The 19,344-nt window shown below is 38.8% G+C and overlaps 3 protein-coding genes across 4 annotated transcripts; 2 read left to right on the top strand and 1 right to left on the bottom strand.

Annotated features, from left to right (window-relative positions):
• Window positions 1-3,296: 3,296 nt before the first annotated feature.
• On the top strand, window positions 3,297-4,195 carry LOC121778865 (ethylene-responsive transcription factor ERF011-like). Its single transcript, XM_042176258.1, has 2 exons — window positions 3,297-3,340; window positions 3,841-4,195. The coding sequence occupies exons 1-2, from the start codon at window positions 3,297-3,299 to the stop codon at window positions 4,193-4,195; spliced, it is 399 nt and encodes a 132-aa protein (XP_042032192.1).
• A 1,575-nt stretch (window positions 4,196-5,770) lies between these two features.
• On the bottom strand, window positions 5,771-6,649 carry LOC121778864. Its single transcript, XM_042176257.1, has one exon. The coding sequence runs from the start codon at window positions 6,647-6,649 to the stop codon at window positions 5,771-5,773; it is 879 nt and encodes a 292-aa protein (XP_042032191.1).
• A 10,313-nt stretch (window positions 6,650-16,962) lies between these two features.
• On the top strand, window positions 16,963-18,639 carry LOC121779892. Of its 2 annotated transcripts, none has more exons than XM_042177345.1 (3): window positions 16,963-17,440; window positions 18,102-18,228; window positions 18,346-18,639. In XM_042177345.1, exons 1-3 carry the CDS (start codon window positions 17,133-17,135, stop codon window positions 18,478-18,480), a joined length of 570 nt encoding a protein of 189 aa, XP_042033279.1. In that variant the 5' UTR covers window positions 16,963-17,132; the 3' UTR covers window positions 18,481-18,639. The 2 variants fall into 2 exon arrangements, 1 of the variants encoding a protein (XP_042033279.1); XR_006045953.1 differs by having other exon boundaries at window positions 16,964-17,951.
• Window positions 18,640-19,344: the final 705 nt, after the last annotated feature.

Here is a 19,344-nt window from a genome sequence, read left to right as displayed (position 1 = left end):
GACGAGCATCCATTTCAAAGATCAGAATTCACTGTCCAAGACATACACTCTTCATTCCATCATTCATCATCCATCATATAACTTAGGATTTGGAGCAAGGAATAGAGTAGACGAAGACTTCAAGATTCATTCCTTCAGTTTTTATCTATTGACGTTGTGTTGACGCTGTATTGGAAATATGTTGCATGTGTGTTGATGTTAAGGGATAAGTACCCTTAACAAGATTCCGACGACGGCGAGAGGTCGACGACGGAGGGATAAAAGTGGACGTCTCGGGCTTTCCCCGGGATCAGCTCCAAACTAGGGTTGCGAGAAAATAAAGAAGACGATAAAAGATAAAGTGACGATAAAAGATAAATTGATATTTCTTGAATGGAATAGAAGAATACAATATCTCCTATTTATAAGACTACTCTGACTTAGGGAATAAGAAATAAAGATACTACGAATATATGAAAGGGTATGCTAAATCAATGCTAAACTAAATAAGAGAGATTTGGGGATATTTGTAGAGATATTCTCGTATCAACTCCCCCGCGGTTAAAATCCACCTTGTCCTCAAGGTGGGAACCACGGCACTGCGAGAATAACCCCCCACTGAACAGCTTTGGCGAGATAACTCCCCCCGGATCAAATGCCCACCGAATAATTGAACGACTTCCTTCAATATTCCCATAAACATTCACCGAGTGAGGCTCGATGCCTGCTATGGATGACATATCGATGAATGGCTCAAAAACCTTCTTCCCTTCGAGGAATGGCACAAAAAGCGAAGCCGGAAACCGCGATAAAGTTGCAGTCAATACCTTGAGCTGCATCGCAATAGGAGCAGGCGATTTCTTTGTTGCGTCACCAATTATGGTGGGGCTTCCAATCACCGGCTCTGCCTCATCCCGAGCCTCAACGACATTCTTCGACACATGAACATCTTCATCTTGAATTACTGGCAAGCCACTGGTCGGGATAGTTACATCTTCTGTATCTGAAGTAGCCACATCACGAACTAAGACCTCCTTTGCTTTTGTCTCAAATATAGAGTCCGTGGAATGTACTCTTTCCCATTCATCACAACGATCTTCTTCCGCCACTCGGCATTCCGAAAAAACAAAATCTCTCGCGTTATCATATGAATACTCCATCTGCGTCACCCAACTCATTGAATAAGAGTCTTCCCATTTTTGTTTATTCACTTCACGCGCATTCCTGCACACATCACTATTCAGATTGCACTCCAATTTAGGAAAATGGATGTGAGCGGAGCCATGGCCATAGCATCCGTACTCATTAGCCTCGCCTACCACCACCGGCACGCGCGATATCCAATTGACTGCATCAGACCCGTCGAAGCACGGCGGCTTCATCTCCTCATATCGTGGTTTCTCTGAGCGATGATCATAACGTGAGGGTTCGGAATAACCGGCCCTGTCGTGTCTGCCCCACGGGCCATCCCACGCGGGCAGATGTCCCCCATCGTGAATCTCATGCCGAAAGGCTGGGTTATCCCATGAAGTCGCCGTTCTAGGTCGATTCCCGTAGCAGCTGGACCCTTGACGCTCCCAAGGGTTGGTCTCCGATAGGGTTGTGCGGTGTGGGCCACGAGAGGGCTGCCCACCGAACCCTAATTGCGGCTGTGCCGCGACTGTTGCGGCTGGCCGATCCCACGATGCGTGGTGACCTCGCGACGTGGGTGGAAGGTCCCACGATGACTGCTCGTTTGGACCCCATTGATCGGGGACACGGTTACCCCATGGATCCCATGGCGTAGGGTTATGCGAGGCGGAAGGAGCCCCCCATTGCGCCCCGTGTTGTGTGCGCGTCGCGACCGGCAGGTCCCAAGATGAGGGTAGGGTTCGCGACGAAGGCGGCAAATCCCAGGTCGAAGGCTGCTGTGTGAACCCCCTCCGTGGCGCGCCTGTCGGGAGATTAGGGTTTATGCGAAACCCTTCAGAACGGCTGAACGCAGTTGCGGTCATCGGCATGTGTGTCGTAGCGACCGATACCGCCGTGAAAGGTGGAATGAACGGCAGAGGAGTCTCCAATGATCGCGGCGGCGCGCGACTCTCCGGCAGTTCCGGATCGGGCCGTAGCGTGTGGCTCCCGCGATCGTAATCATCCATCCGATTCTCCAATCTAGCCAAACCCGCCAGCAATTGCTCGAACATCACCTTAATCGGGTCAAGGGAGGGCGACTCCACCGCCTGCGATATCACCGGGTCTGTAACCACAGGCACGAAGCACATCGGTTCCATGAGACCGACGATTGAGTGAGTATCCGACATGAGTTCAACAATGAAAATTGAGCTCTCAACGAGAGCACCAATTGTTAAGGGATAAGTTCCCTTAACAAGATTCCGACGACGGCGAGAGGTCGACGACGGAGGGATAAAAGTGGACGTCTCGGGCTTTCCCCGGGATCAGCTCCAAACTAGGGTTGCGAGAAAATAAAGAAGACGATAAAAGATAAAGTGACGATAAAAGATAAATTGATATTTCTTGAATGGAATAGAAGAATACAATATCTCCTATTTATAAGACTACTCTGACTTAGGGAATAAGAAATAAAGATACTACGAATATATGAAAGGGTATGCTAAATCAATGCTAAACTAAATAAGAGAGATTTGGGGATATTTGTAGAGATATTCTCGTATCAGTTGACATCAAAATTTTGATATTTTGCAATGTGTTGACACTGTGTGGAGAAGTTTAGAGTTTGCAATTTTATTATTAAACGTTAAACGTCAAACACATCATTATAAAACAACGCATAGTTCGTTACAACTTTATTTGTAGTTCATTATAGGAAATTTAGATGTTTAAAAGTACTATCATTTTATTGACCAAAAGTATCATTTTTCAAGAAGACAATAACAACAAATATCAACATTACAATATCATTTTATACTCTAAAAGTATAATTTTACGCAGAAAAAATATCATTTTATGCACCAAAGTTTCAATTTTTTTAGGAAGAGAGATTCAACAAACATCAACAACACCATATTATTTTATGAACGTATAATATCATTTTTTCAGCATTTGATATATACTATGCAATTAGGATATTGTTGGAATCGTCGTAAAATTATCTTTAATTAGATATACTTTATGTAAATTTAAATTAAAAAGAGAAATTTTGAATTTTGAATTATTTTAGGAGAGAAAAATTGATCTACATATAGGATAGAGATGAATAACCGTGAGGTGCGTTGTTATATTTAAATGTCAAAATTTCCCTTCTCATTTAAAAATTCAGTAAAAAAGGAAGGATCGATTCCGGCCACATGATTAAAAACATGGGTAGTCCAGATTTTGCTATTAAGTTACTCCCTCTATCCCCGTTAGAACTCTCATTTCTTGAAGTCATGAATTTTAAGAAATATTGAAAAAAAGTGGGTGAAAAAAAGTTAGTGAGATAAAGGTCTCACTTGAAGGCACGGAGTATTAGTTTTAAATGAAATGTAAGTGGAATAAGTTAGTAGAATGTGAGACTTTATTATCATTTATGGTAAAAGTGAAACGAGATTCTTATTCGCGGACGTACTAAAATAAAAAATTGAAACTCCTATTCGCTGACGGAGGGATTATTATGTAAAATAAGGGTTATCATGTGATCACTTCTATATATATATATATATATATAGGTATATATATATATATAGTAGTAGTAGTAATTTAGGACAAATGATCATTAACTACATAACTAGAGAACAATTTACAGCCACAAGATCAAGAAAATCAATGGCTAGACATGTAATTTTCGAATTTAAGGAGAAATTAGTTCCCTCAATCACAAATTTATTCCACAATAACAATACGGCGGTATAATTGTCATTGCAGCCAAAATTACGTCATTGGCAAATTCACAAATTCAATTCGTTTGAGAACGAATTCTTCGTTGAGCTCCGAGAATCTGAGCAAGCGGAAGCAGGCGGCGGAGAAGAAGCCCTGCCGCGGGATTCGGATGCGCAAGTGGGGGAAATGGGTGGTGGAGATCAGGGAACCCAACAAGCGCTCCAGAATCAGGCTTGGCTCCTACTCCTCCCCAGTCGCCGCCGCCCGCACATACGACACCGCCGTCTTCCTCCTCCGCGGCCCCACAGCCTCAACTTCCCCGACTTCGTCCCCCGAGTACGGCCACCAAGACCTCTCCACCTCCGTTTGGTTTGGTTTGAATAATTTGAGCTTCTATTGATTGTATTTTTGCGGATGATATACGCGAATCACACATTCCGAGGCGGATGATATACGCGAATCACACATTCCGAGGCTAATTGAACAGTTTCCAACATTTGAAATGAGTGGATTTGTCTCTCTCTGTCTCTTAGATTTGAGATGGTGAAGATATGTGAACAGACGCACAGTCGGTATTCAATGTTCAAAGATTGGCGTTATTAATTAATATTCCTATTAATTCTTATCTTCATTTTAAATGAAATTTAATTAATTTTATATGGAGTAGTAGTTTATTTAATGCTTACTAGCATTTAATTCAAAAAATAATAATTTTCGTATTTGAGTAATAAATACGATTATTTGTTAACAAGAGTGAAGTAAAATCATGCTAATAGTGATGTGTTTTGTTATCAAGAGTGAAGTAGAATCATGCTAACAGTGATGTGTTTTGTTAACAACAGTGAAGTAGAATCATGCTAACAGTGATGTGTTTTGTTAACAACAGTGAAGTAAAATCATGCTAATAGTGATGTGTTTTGTTAACAAAAGTGAAGTAAAATCATGCTAATAGTGATGTGTTTTGTTAACAACAGTGAAGTAAAATCATGCTAATAGTGATGTGTTTTGTTAACAACAGTGAAGTAAAATCATGCTAACAGTGATGTGTTTTTTTAACAAGGGTGAAGTAAAATCATGCTAATAGTGATGTGTTTTTTTAACAAGGGTGAAGTAAAATCATGCTAATAGTGATGTGTTTTGTTAACAACAGTGAAGTAAAATCATGCTAACAGTGATGTGTTTTGTTAACAACAGTGAAGTAAAATCATGCTAATAGTGATGTGTTTTTTTAACAAGGGTGAAGTAAAATCATGCTAATAGTGATGTGTTTTGTTAACAACAGTGAAGTAAAATCATGCTAACAGTGATGTGTTTTGTTAACAACAGTGAAGTAAAATCATACTAATAGTGATGTGTTTTGTTCCATCGTGATTAAATTCCAATCCATATTTCTGTTTTGTTAGATGATGGCAGCCTATGCAGCATTAGTTTCTCTAATGCATCTCATAGATGACATCGAGCACCATCATTCCCCACCCATTTCTTTCCACAAACACCAAATTCAATCTCTCACTGATAATGTTCTCTTCCTGCAAGAATTTCTCAAGGTTTACAAGTCCCCTGTTTCTGAAAGCGACGAAGCAGATCCACTGGAGATGCGTATTGCTGATGCAGATGCGTATTGCTGATGCAGCTTATGCCGCTGAAGATGCAATTGAATCTCATATTGTCAACAAGCTTCAGCCCAGTACATCCGTAGCAACCAATATCAGGTGTTTCTTCGATTCATTTCGAGGCAGTGGCGGATCCAGGATTTGTCATCTTGGGGAACGAGTCGTATGATAAATAATTACATAACACTTAAAAAATAGAAAATAACGGTAAAATAATATTTGAAATATTATTCAATTTTGCACTCGTGTATTTTAAAACAAAATAAACCAGAAACTAAACATAACATCTAATTTATTTTTCTACGAGTCTTCATTTCCTCAAAGCGATGGGCTATATCATCATCAGAGACTTGTGGAAACATTTATTTCTCAATGAAAGTCACCAAACAATCTTTCAAAGGTTCATCACCAATTCTGTTTCGCAACTTATTCTTCACAAACGTCATTCCAGAAAATACACTCTCTACACTTGCAGTAGCAACCGGAAGAATCAAAATCAACTTGATAAGCAAAAAGACAAAGGGGTAAGCCACATCCCTCTTTGTTTCAACAAGCTTCATTGAAAGAGAACTAAGATCTTGCAAATTCTGAAAGTCATTATCTCTTCTCATATCCTCCATGAATATATCAAGTTGACAATCAAGAGACCTCAAATCAATGCTTGAAAAATCAGAAGGATAAAATGTTGCAAGTTTGAGTACACTTTCTTTGTCAAAAGAAGAGAAGCCATCTCTAGGACTGAAGCAAGCCATGCATCTGATCAACTCCATATTGACTTCATCAAATCGATTGTCAAATTCTTGAAGTAATAAATCAATTACCTCTATAAACACATCAATGCGAAAATGATGACGATAGGAAACTTGTTGAACAAAACGCTTTGATCTTCCATGAGGCACATAACAAGCTTCCAAATCTGGAACAACAATGCCATGATTATTGCAAAATGAGATTACCTTGTTTAAGTGAATCTCCCATCCATCCTCCCTCGTTTTTTGTAGTTGATTTTTGGTTAAAGAGACAAGCCTCATAGCATTAATTATATCTTGATCCCTTCTTTGCAAAGCAAGACACAAATTGTTAGTGTACCCAAATATAGTAGTCATTAGTTGTGCCATAAAAACAAACTCAAATGACTCCATTGAGTACAGAATGCCTTGAGCTTTGCACTTATCATCCGATTTAGAGCCATTCTTTCCAATAATGATAAGAACCTTAACAATTGTAGAAAATAGGTCCATGACATTTAAAAGAGTCTTGTAGTGTGAACTCCAACGAGTGTCCCCGGGCCTCTTCAAACCAAGTATTCTGATTTATTTCCTTATATTTAGAAGAATCTTCCTTCAATATTCATAGCTATCTTTTGGAAATTTGTGTAAAATACATTACTAATAAATTATATATATAATACTAGTAGTAAAAAAAAATTAGGGGTACCATTGTCCCCCTTGTCCTGAGTTCCATCCGCCAGTGTTTCGAGGCCTAAAGTTGTATCAAGATCTACAAAATGTGATAAAAGAAATGGATCGAATCAAGACAGCGGCGATGGAGATCAATGCGGAGAAGGTGGTGCTGCTCAGTGATCAACCGCGTAGATTCGTCTCTTATTCCACCGGGAAGAAGAGTAGTGGCATGGTGGTACTACGATTGAATAATTTCCAAAAATACCCTTGGCCTATTTTATATTATTAAAATAAATAATATTTGTTTCATTTATTTGTGTGGTTGAGATTTGTTCTCTAGTTATACACTTAAAATTAGTTATATCTTGATCACTAACCTTTATATATATAATACAGGATTGTATTCAATATCGAACCAATTTTAAATGTCGAACTAGAGAACAAATCCTGTACACCCATTTTTATAATCTGATCTTTACTGATATAATCTTGTGGTCAAATATAATTTACCATAATTTCATTATTTTATTCACAAAATAATTGCTTAAGGGTATTAATGGAAATCAACATACAAGATTGGTTATTTCTATACGTGATTCACCCCAAAAATTGTTTTACCTCCCTCCTCCATCTCCTACCTCTCGCTCACTGCCTCTCTCTCGTGCCTCTGCCTTCGCCGGCGAGTGGCGGCAGGCCACCGGTCATTTGCCCTCTCACTCACGTCTGGCCTCTCTCTCTCTCTTTCTATCTCTCACTCACTCACTATCTGCTCTCGCTCAAAATGAACTAATGTAGTGTGAACCAATGTAGTGTGCCACCGCTGCCGTTGCTACACTGTCGTCGTTCAATCACCTCATCTTATAATAACTGTACTTCATCTTATAATGAAATAACTTCACCCGAGAAATGGAAACATTTCTGTTAAAACCTCCCTCCTCCATCTTCTACATCTCTCTCCAGTGCCTCTGCCTTCGACGACGAGTGGCGGCACGCCACCCGTCATTTCCCCTCTCACTCACGTCTGGCCTCTCTCTCTCTCTCTCTCACTATCTGCTCTTGCTCAAACTCGTTCACTCTCATCCCCATCTCCAATTTCGAACCCTAGCCATCCGAAAAATCCTCTTCATCAATCTCCCCTCTCAGCAACTTATAGCCACCCTTGATTCGTGACATCCAGTGTCGGTAACCGCCATAACTCGGCTCCTAACGCCGCACCTCGGTTCTCCCTACTCGCGGTACAGCGTTGTTGTTCAGGCACTGACTCGAGGTCAGTCTCGGGTTGAATTTCACCTGCAACTCGGCCCCGATGTAGTGTGCCACCACCGCCGCTGCTACACTACCTTCGTTCAATCACTTCATCTTATAATCATTGTACTTCATCTTATAATGAAATAACTTCACACGAGAAATGGAAACATTTCGGTTAAAACGAGCCAAAATTTGAACAGTCCAAAATAAATAACTTCATCTTATGACATAATTTCTCCATCTTATAATTACATTGCTTCATCTTATAATCAAATAACTTCACCCGAGAAAGGAAAATAACCTATAATAATGTATTATGACTAAATAGTCCCTGGTATGAAGTAAATTGCTCTAAGGATGAATGACGGATATTATTTGTACAATATCTCATCTCATCCATAAAAAATTAGATCGAATGGCTAATATTTGGTCTCTAGTTCTACACTAAGGAGGTGTTGTGCATATAAGGGGACCCATATAATACATCCATATATATATATATATATATATATATATAGGGATGTATTCATTTCCTTTTTGTATCTTTTGTTCTTTGTTCTTTTTAATTTCAGCCCCACGATTTTGTCATCCGACGGTTAGATTGGTGCCACGTGTCATTTAATAATGCAGATTTTCAGTTGAAGCCGTGCTTTCAGTGATGCAGTTGCGGAGGTCGAGTCAGTACCAGGCGCCTGCACACACGATAGAGGAATTCCGGAGGCTGAGAGACAGGTTCGAAGCGTGGAAGAAGGACTACAAGGCGCGGTTGAAGGAAGCAAAGGCGAAAGTGTACAAGCAGGGGAGAATCGAAGCGGAGAAGCACATAATGAAATGGTGGGGCAGGAGAAGTAAGAGATGAAGCATCCATGAATCTGTATATATCCAATTTTGTTGTTGCACTGTAAGTCTAAATCTCTCTCTTCCATTCATGTATAATATTAACAATTTAATTGATGTTTACTTTCTCCTTTTTCCTATGATCAACATATGTTGAAATAATGGAATAGAAATAAACATTGATGCACTAAAATACATATTAACTCAAAGTATCATTCTATCCAGCAAAACTATCATTTTATCAACTCAGAGTATCATTCTATCCGGCAAAACTATCATTTTATCAACTCAGAGTATCATTCTATCCGGCAAAACTATCATTTTATCATTATATTATGACAGCAATTGAACAAGTAATCAATGACATATTTACCATCTGCGCCTTTTTTATGAAGTAAATCTAAGTTTGAATCTCAGCCACGAGATTAGAAAATATGTGTGGTCCAGATTTGGTAATAGGGTTATCACATAAATTGGGGGTTATCATATGATCACAACTCTATATATATAGAGAGAGTTGTATTCAAATCCTTTCCTCATAATTCCTCCTTTCTCCTTCTTAATCTTATACGTTGATTTATGGTGATCTAATGGCGTAGATTCATGCTCCTATTATTAATAAAATCATTATTTTAATAAGAAAAAGGGTAGTTTTGGGAGTAATAGTTTTAGGCGGTTAATTACATTCCTTGATTCACTCATTTTTAACTTTGGTAAATAAATAATCTAATTTATTCTGCTTATTGATTCACGCTTCAATCTTTCTTCTCTCTTTCTTCTCTATCGAATTTTCAGCGTTCTTCTCTCCTTCTTCTCTATCGAAATTTTCAGTGTGACTTCTCCATTGAAGAATTTGTCATTCCTAAATTGTTGTTTGGTTTTCTAAATTGAAGAATCCACGGTTTAAAGTTGTTCATGAAAAATAACGATTGATTTCATTTTTCTTTAAACGATGGAATAAGGGGGCAATAGGAGCCTAATGCTCCGGCTTCCGCCGTCTCTCTCCACTCGATTCACCCAGGAGACTCTCGCGCCGAGGAAATCATCGTGGATCGTCTGATTGTCGTCGAGCGATAAAACGATGTCGTTTGATTTTTTTCCGGCGGAGAGGTTGGTGAAATCGGAGTCCTCGAGCGACGGGAGGGAGGTGAGGTAGAGTGAAACGCGGCGGTAGAAGAGGTTGCACTGGTGAGTTGAATGGTTCAACTCGGGGACTTTGAAGTGCTGGTGAACGTGAACTCGGTCGTCGATCCACATAATGTACACATAATGTACATATTGTATAGTATAATGCGTAGTTTAGTATCTGTAATGCATTATTTGTGATATGTAATGAACATTTATACTGACGCGTTTAATTTAAGTTGTGTCGTGTTTCGATATTTGGCACACGTTTCTTGTTTACCCTAAGGGTTTAACAAGCCTATGGGCTAGGGTGTAGTATGTTCTAAGTCTAAAAAATGTTGTCCAAATACACGAGCTGCAGTAATTCGTTTGGGGTTGCACATAATGTATATTTTGTATAGTATAATGCGTAGTTTAGATTCTATAATGCATTATTTGTGATATGTAATGAACATTTATCCTGACCCGTTTAATTTAAGTTGTGCCGTGTGTCGTTGTTTGGCGAACGTTTCTTGTTTTCCCTAAGGGTTTGACAAGCCTAGGGGCTAGGGTGTAGTATGTTCTAAGTCTAAAAAACGTTATCCAAATACACGAGCTGGAGTAATTCGTCTGGGGTTACACATGCATAACACGTAGGTATATTTTAAAACAGATATATATAATGTACATATTATGTAGTGTAATGCGTAGTTTTAGTTTCTGTAATGCATTATTTGTGATATGTAATGAACATTTATCCTGCCCCGTTTCATTTAAGTTGTGCCGTGTTTCGATGTTTGGCGCACGTTTCTTGTTTTCCTTAAGGGTTTAACAAGCCTAGGGGCTAGGGTGTAGTGTGTTTTAAGTCTAAAAAATGTTGTCCAAATACACGAGCTGCAGTAATTCATCTCGGGTTGCACATGCATAGCGTGTAGGTATTTTTTAAAACAGACATACATAATGTACATTTTAGTGTAGTATAATGCGTTGTTTAGTTTCTGCAATGCATTATTTGTAATATGGAATGAATATTTATCCTGACCCGTTTAATTGAAGTTGTGTCGTGTTTCGATGTTTGGCGTACGTTTCTTATTTTCCCTAAGGGTTTAACAAGCCTAGGGGCTATGGTCTAGTATGTACGACAGCAACCACGTGATGCATAAAACAGGATAAATAATGCATTCAAATAGTCAAATAATGTACAGAATCACTCAAGTAATGAACATACAAATATTGCATTCATTCTTAGACTCATGTACAACAGCAGTCTAATGATACATAAATCAGGATAAATAGTGCACAAAGAAATAGTTAAATAATGTACAAAGGTCAGAAATTCCAATCCCTAGAGATGGACGACGTTACAACCTCGTATTATGTTGTATGCAATAGGGAAGGCAAGAAGAAATCGAACGAGGATGACCAATTGAATGCACGAGTTTCACTTATTCATCTAGGGTTCGGATATTATCTCGGCTAGGGAGTAGTTTTTACCTATACACATAATATACATATATATTACTCTGTAATGGCTTTTTTATTTTCAGTAATGGACGATTTATGATCTGTAATATAAATGTTTGCTGAGCACGTTTCATGTATTCCCCAAGGGTTTAGCAATCCTTGGGGCTAGGGTGTAGTATGCATTAAGTTACAAAACCGCCGCAAAAGTCCACGTGTTTCAGTCATTCATCTAGGGTTTATATATCATCTCGGGTAGGGAAGTAGTTTTTACTGATACATATAATGTACATATATCACTCTATAATGGTTATTTTAGTTTCTGTAATAGACCATTTATGATATATAATGTAAATGTTGGCTGGGACGTTTTTTTGGTGATTTTAAATAGTGGTGGTTGTACTCATGTACACAAACAGTCAATTAATGCATAATACTTGGTAAATAATGCGTAATACTTGATAAATAGTGTACAGAAACAATGAAATAATGCACAAAGAAATATGACTTTCACTCATTCACCTATGTACACAACGGTCAAATAATGCATAATATTTGATACATAATGTATACTACTAGTTTAATAATGTACATATTCGTCTACATCCATCTGCTTTCACAGTATTTATCTGGGACTTTTTTCTCTTCATTGTTCCTGAATCTCAGCTGATTCGCTGCTGTCCAACATACAACATCAGAACATTATTTAAATGGGAAGCTATCAATATTGTGTCGCATTGTCATTATATAGTGCACCATTCACACATGTACACAAGCAGTTAATTAATGCATAATACTTGATAAATAGTGTACAGAAGCAATCAAATAATGCACAAAGGAATATGACTTTCACCCATTCACATATGTACACAAGCAGTTAAATAATGCATAATATTTGATACATAATGTATACTATTAGTTAAATAATGTACAAATTCAATCAGATATGCACAAAGGAATATTATACAAGGAGCTTTGAGAATTCTGGTTTTCACTCATGCACCTATGTACATAAGCAGTCACATAATGCCTATTACTTGATAAATAATGTAAACTACTAGCTATATAATGTATAGTTTCAATCAAATAATGCACATAGGAATATTGCATTCACTCATTCACCCACGTCCCTCAGCAAGCAGTCAAATAATGCCTAATAATTGATAAATAATGTATACTACTACATAAACAATGGACATATTCAATCCAATAATGCGCACAGGAATATTGCACTCATCCAATCACCCATGTGCACAAGCAGTCAAATAATGCCTAATACATGATGAATAATGTATACTACTAGATAAATAATGCACATATTCAATCAAATAATGCGCACATGAATATTGCATTCAAACAATCACACATGTACACAAGCAGTCAAATAATGGATAATACATGATAAATAATGTGTAATCATTAATTAATAATGTACCCAAACAATCAAATAATGCACACAAGAATTTTACATTCACCCTTCCACCCATTTACAAAATTTGTCGACGAATGCGCAAACGATCCTAGCCAATGCCATAAGCGAAGGCTCAATGATACCTCCCCTAAGCCTCAATACCAAATGCAGAGTCGGCTCTACAGAATTATTCATCACTCCGCTAATCAGAATACAGAGCGTAACAGCATAACTAAATCTAGAAATGGAGAGAGAGAATTATCTTTCTGTATGTTGTAATCAGCAATTGTTAGGCCATCTTCAAGCTGCTTTCCGGCGAAAATCAATTGCTTCTGATCCTGTGGGATTCCTATACATAATTTCAAAAGGAAATCACATCAATTTACCATCAACAATTCATCACACCCCATTTTCTTCAAATTAACATCGAACACCATAGAAACCTTTTGCAACCCTACCTTGTCGACGCCTTCAACAATTTGTTCGCGAGCTACCGGAGTGAGAGTTGGAGAGTGAAACCGACGAAAATGATCACTTTCTGGAGATACCCAATGGAAAACAGTGGCGGCTAGGGTTTGAAGAGTGGTGGAAAAGGGGAAGACGAATTGCAGAGACGTGGAGAGAGGGATAGACGTTTGGAGTGAGAGAGAGAGTGAGTAGATGGAAGGTTGTATCAAAATCCCGCTGAAAATTCGCTCCTTCGGTTTTGGGTAGTTTTCAATTTAGTTGTTTTACTAGTTTACCCTTATAATGCACAAAATCCACCATATAATGCAACACGGGATTAAAAAATGGGATTTCATCCGGTCCCTCCATCCACCAAATCCAACGACCCAAATTAAGAAGGAACTTAAATCTAAGGGATGAAAAGGAGATTAACACTACCCTATATATATATATATATATACATATATATATAGGGTAGTGTTAAACTTTTTTTCTCCCCTTAGATTTAAGTTTCTTCGCAATCTCGGTCATTGGATCAGGAAGATGGACGTTCTAGATTAAAAGCATATTTATCATCCCGTGCTTCATTATTTGAACCATTTGGTGCATCATGAGGGTGATTTAGTCATTTTGTGTAATCAAAACCGCTGAAAACGTATTGGGCGAAATTTAAGCGGGCTCTTCCACTACTTTCTATCGACTAAATACAACATCTATCATCACACGCATTTACTCACAATCTCGCTCCAGATTCTCTCTCACGAAGCGTCTTCACAATTTCCAAATCTTGGAAAAACCCTAGCCGCAGCCCATTCAAACCGCGCCGTTTTCTCGGAGATTCAACGCTGGTTTCCTTGCTTTCCAATATCCCTTCCCGGTTTGAACAAGATTTCACTGCACTACAACAGCAGGTAGGTTTGGTCGTTTATTTTACGATTTTCAACAATCGTTTCCCCAATGCCCGAACGTAATAAATCACCCACACCAAGATTCAACCGATTACCATCAAAACCGCGAGTATTTGTTGTTAAAATTTTATGGGTTTTTGATTGTTTGCTGTTACGCGCAGATTTTATAATGACTAAAAGAGGAAGACCTTCCAATTCACAACAAACCCAGAAAGATGGTGAGTTTCTGTTCGACCGGTGCTCTGTTTCTCTGCTTGTCATATTTTAAATTTGATCCTACATGATTTATTCGATTTTGTACATTATTTTCATGATTGTGTGCATTAATATAACTGATGTTTCCATTGTTTGTATGTCAGTGGACATTAGTGTCACAAAATATGCTATATTAGTGTTTCATTACTTTTATGGATCTGCACATCATTTGATTGTTTTATGCATCAAAATATCCTGTATTCTTCATCATTTAACTGGTGTTTGTAATTGTTAATAAGTACCGGTAATATATGTGGGTGTGCATTATTTGTTAAAACATATGCATTATATGACTGTATAAATTCATTATATGCAACGTAGAACAATTCAAAAACTGCTGGTGGTCATTGTGGATAGTGGATCCAGAGGTGTATTTGTCATTAATAAAATTAGTTTGTTGGTTAAGTTATATATCTTGTATGATGCATCATGTTTGTGTTATGATTGCATTATTTGACTATGTGATTGCATTATTTGGATGGTTAAGTTGTTTTCTATATATATATATATCTTGTATGATGCATCATGTTTGTGTTATGATTGCATTATTTGACTATGTGATTTACATTATTGTTGTATTGGGATGCATTATTTGTTAAATATTTTGCATTATGTACCCGGTTACTTTCGTTGTTGGAAAATTGGTTAATGGAAGTTACAGATGTGCATTACTTGGTTTAGGTCGTGCATTATGTAGATGTTAATTGTCATTATGTGCAGTATATTATGCATTATTAGATATATTGTGTATATGGGTTAATCAACTCAGTGAAGATTACATATGTGCATTATATGGTTTAGGCAGTGCGTTGTGTAGAAGGTAATTGTCATTATTTGGAGAATATTATGCATTATGAGAGATATTTTGTATATGGGTTAATCAATTCAGTGAAGATTACATATGTGCATTATTTGGTTTAGGCAGTGCATTATGTAGCGGGTAATTGTCATTATTTGGAGTTTATTAGGCATTATGAGAGGTATTGTTTATATGGGTTAATCAATCAGTGAAGATTACATATGTGCATTATTTGGTTTAGGCAGTGCATTATGTAGTATGTTGTCACGACCACAACTTCCTAGTCAAAGAAAGCGCAGCTATTTCGCGACTAAAATTCTAAACTGCCTCAACACATCATCATAATTACTGAAATTAAGGAAATACTGTCTAAAAGTCATCAAGATAGCAAGTTATTACATCAGAGTGAAATGTGGGACATTGTCTTTACTGAGACAAAGCTAGGTCTATGCAGCGGAAGAGTTCCAAGACAAGTATAACATGTATGGAGACATACTACACTAGCTACCCTTCTTTTATTTCATCTACAGTCCCAACACCTCCTCTGCCTCGATCGATCAACCTGCACATTAAGGAAAACAATATGCAGGGCTGAGTACTTGATATACTCAGTGGCTTATGCCGAAAACTGTTTTTCTTTTAATTGTCTGCCAAGCTGAGTGAACGCGGGGTTTTTCTGAAAACAAGTCCCGGTCACTAAAATCTGTTATTTCTTTCTGAAATAGACTGCAGTCTTTTAACTTTCTGATGATATACCATGTCAAGCTGTGTGAATCGGGAATGTGGCCACATTCCACGATCACTGGGTCGGCCAACCTGGCGCTAGCTCACGACCCACGAACCGGCCAACCTTGCGCTAGCTCACGGTCCCTATGTGTACACTAGTCCGAGTAGGATTTACTGACCTACTGGGACCCGAATTCGTTTTAACCATGAATGGCAATCACAAAATAAAACATGGCATGACAATTCATTCAAAAGTTCACACTTATTCTCATAGAGTTCTGTAAATAAAAAGGAAAGAAGCCCACACCTCAATTGCTTAACTCTTGCAAAATAGGTGCTTCCCTGTTCTGAGATTATGCGTCGAGCGACGACGTTCCTTTACAAAAATTCGTATATTTGAATTAGGCTTAAAAAAATTACTGATTTTGCATGAATGCATGCCTAAGCGTGCTCCTTTATTATTTTACTTCTTTCTTTCTATATTTAGAAATCTTAAATCCTTAATTATATCAGCGATTTAATTTAATCGGGAGTCTTGCCGAACTGCTCGGGTATACTAAATTTCCGGATTATCTTAAGTATTTTAAAATACCTTCTGCGACAAAAGGAGTTCTCATCTATTTGTATACTGGGCACTGCTTCCACACGGCTTGCTAATTTCTTTTGTTCCTTGGCTAATTCCATTATACTTTTGAATTCATCCAAGATAATGGCTTCAACCAAATAAATGGTCCAAGTTAATAAATTCCCAGGCCCAGTTAGGAATTAATTATTCCGACCCAGAATATTTATTCTTAAGCATTTTCTGCCCAGCCTTCCTTCTCTTTTTTTTTTATTTACTGATGAGGCCCAACTTAAAAAAATAACTATGGCCCAAAATTAAGTGAAGGGTTCAAATTCCATGATTAAATTTTCTGGCCCAATTGGTAAGGCCCAAATATACTCCCTTCACCGTCACTTTCCTTTCTCCCATCTTGATTTCCCCCAAACATGCATCTCAAATCCCTAATTGAAACGGCGCCTTCTTTCCATCTCTCACCTTCTCCGGCGACTTCATGCCTGGAGTGACTCCGACCTCTCTTCGTTCCCGGCGAGGACGCCGTTTCGAATGGGTCGCCGAATCTCATGTTTCACAATGACGGCGCACTTGGTGTCTCCGTCTGCCCTTTCACGATGGCTTCGGTGTTGCCGTCGGAGCCTCGCTGGTGTGCTCTTCGCGAGGGAGTCACTCCGACGCCGATGACCCGCTTCAGCTCCCTCCGTCCGTGTTCGCAAATGCCGTTGCTGTTCCATTCGTCTATCTCTCTCTCTCGACGAAGGCGTCGGTCTGAAATCGCCCGTCGACGTCCGCTGTTGCTCTGCAGTGTTCGTGGGGCTGCCCTCGATGCCCCGTCGTCGTTCGGTCAGAGCCGATCAACGCTTCTCCAAGCTAAGTTCTATCATTTTCTTTATTTCGTTGATTTGTGTCTGAAAACTTAATCGTTCATCTACTGAAAAGGGCTTGATAGTTGGCCAAAAATGTTGTTCTTTTAATTACAGAGGCTTGCTGTTGTTGTGGGGCTTTTATCATCATGCCTCTAAGTTCCGACCTAGTTAGGCTGCCTAAAGCTTACTAGTGCTCTATCGGTGTTATGCTCATGCTTAGCTATGAGGTGATGGTGTTATGAGCATGCTAGTTTCACCTATGAATTTGTGAACTATATGCTGTAAAACTGAGCTATTGGAGGATTACCTGTGTGAGTTGTTATGGCTGCTGTCTCTAGCTCGGCTCCTCCCTTCTCCTTAGCTTGTAGTGTGCTATTGATTGTGGTAATGAAGGAGGAAGGACTGAGGGGCTATTTATAATGGTTTGCCTAACTGAAAGCCTGAGGAAGGCTGGTGTACTTGGCTGAAAAGGGAAATCTCAGGCTGAGCAGCTGGCTACTCTGTCTGCAGCTCTGCAGAGTTCGTCCCTTCTCCCTTGGCCTCTTTCTAACTGATTTTGGTGGCATATGGGGGGTCTACTCGTGAGTTTATGGTGGTTGCCACAGAGCTCCAGTCTCTGGCGGTTCTCTATGTTGCGATCCAACTGATTTCTCTGATGTGGTCTTGCAGGTACGAACTGGGCAAGGTTGTTTGGCTGGGTGGAGTGCACCTGCCGTTGCGCAGTGAACTGGCTGGACAACCTGCTGGAAGGGCAGGCCATTTCTGGTGGTGGCAGCCTTCATCCTTGCCTATTTTGGTGAGTTTTTGGTCCCCACATCAAATAGTATTGTCTCTCATTCTCATTTTGTTTGGCTTATCTAATTGCCTTGTTTTGCTAATGCATTTTCTTGGTGGTTCGATTGGTGCTCGGCAGAGAAAAAGGGCTGCTAAGCATGGCTCTCGCCCTGGGTGTACCAATTCGTCGGGCCGTTTGAGCTGGGCCGAGACCAGGCCTGAGATACATCCTGTGACTCGTAATTGTAAAAGCCTAGTTCAACTTAAATTTTAGTTCTTCATGTAGACGAGTCTCTGTAATCGTTAATGTGTATTCGGTTTCCTTTGTTTTCACTGTCAACATTTGTAATACACGATTTAAATTGGAAGTTCTAAATATCATGTTTTGTTTACTCAAGAATATAAATAAATACTCTTTCGTTCTTTATTTAAATTCTGGTCTAAATTCTGAGAATTCGTACCGCGGCTATTACATATGTAATTGTCATTATTTGGAGTATAGTATGCATTACGAGAGGTATTTTGTATTTTGGTTAATCAACTCAGTGAAGATTACATATGCACATTATTTGGTTTACGCAGTGCATTATGTAGCAGGTAATTGTCATTACTTGGAGTATATTCATGTTGTATTCTGTGTTAATGATAATTTTCTGATGTTTTATGTTGTTTGTTCCATATCAGAGAAGCGGCTAAGACTCGACATCGACGAAGCGATCAACGATGTAATTCCGGTAGCACTTGCGAAAAGATTCAGGGATAGATTGGCCGAGGTGGCCCAAGTACGGCTGGAGATCAGGGTGAGTAGAAGAACCCTAGAGGAAGAAAGGGCGCTCGTCTCTTACATAATATGTACATTATGTAAATCTGTCAAAATTAGTCCATAGCCGCGATTATAACAAAACACTAGTTTTATAACTAAAACTAATGGTCTTTGTTAATGTTGTTATTAATGTGTACATACTAGACCCTAGCCCCTGGGCTTGTTAAACCCTTAGGGAAAATAAGAAACGTGCGCCAAACATCGAAACACGGCCCAACTTAAATTAAACGGGGCAGGATAAATGTTCATTACATATCACAAAACATGCATTACCGAAACTAAACTACGCATTATACTCTACGAAAATGTACATTA

This window comes from Salvia splendens, chromosome 19 (genome assembly GCF_004379255.2).
Source record: "Salvia splendens isolate huo1 chromosome 19, SspV2, whole genome shotgun sequence".
Classification (NCBI taxonomy): Eukaryota; Viridiplantae; Streptophyta; class Magnoliopsida; order Lamiales; family Lamiaceae; genus Salvia; species Salvia splendens.
This window is presented reverse-complemented; position numbering and strand designations above follow the sequence as displayed.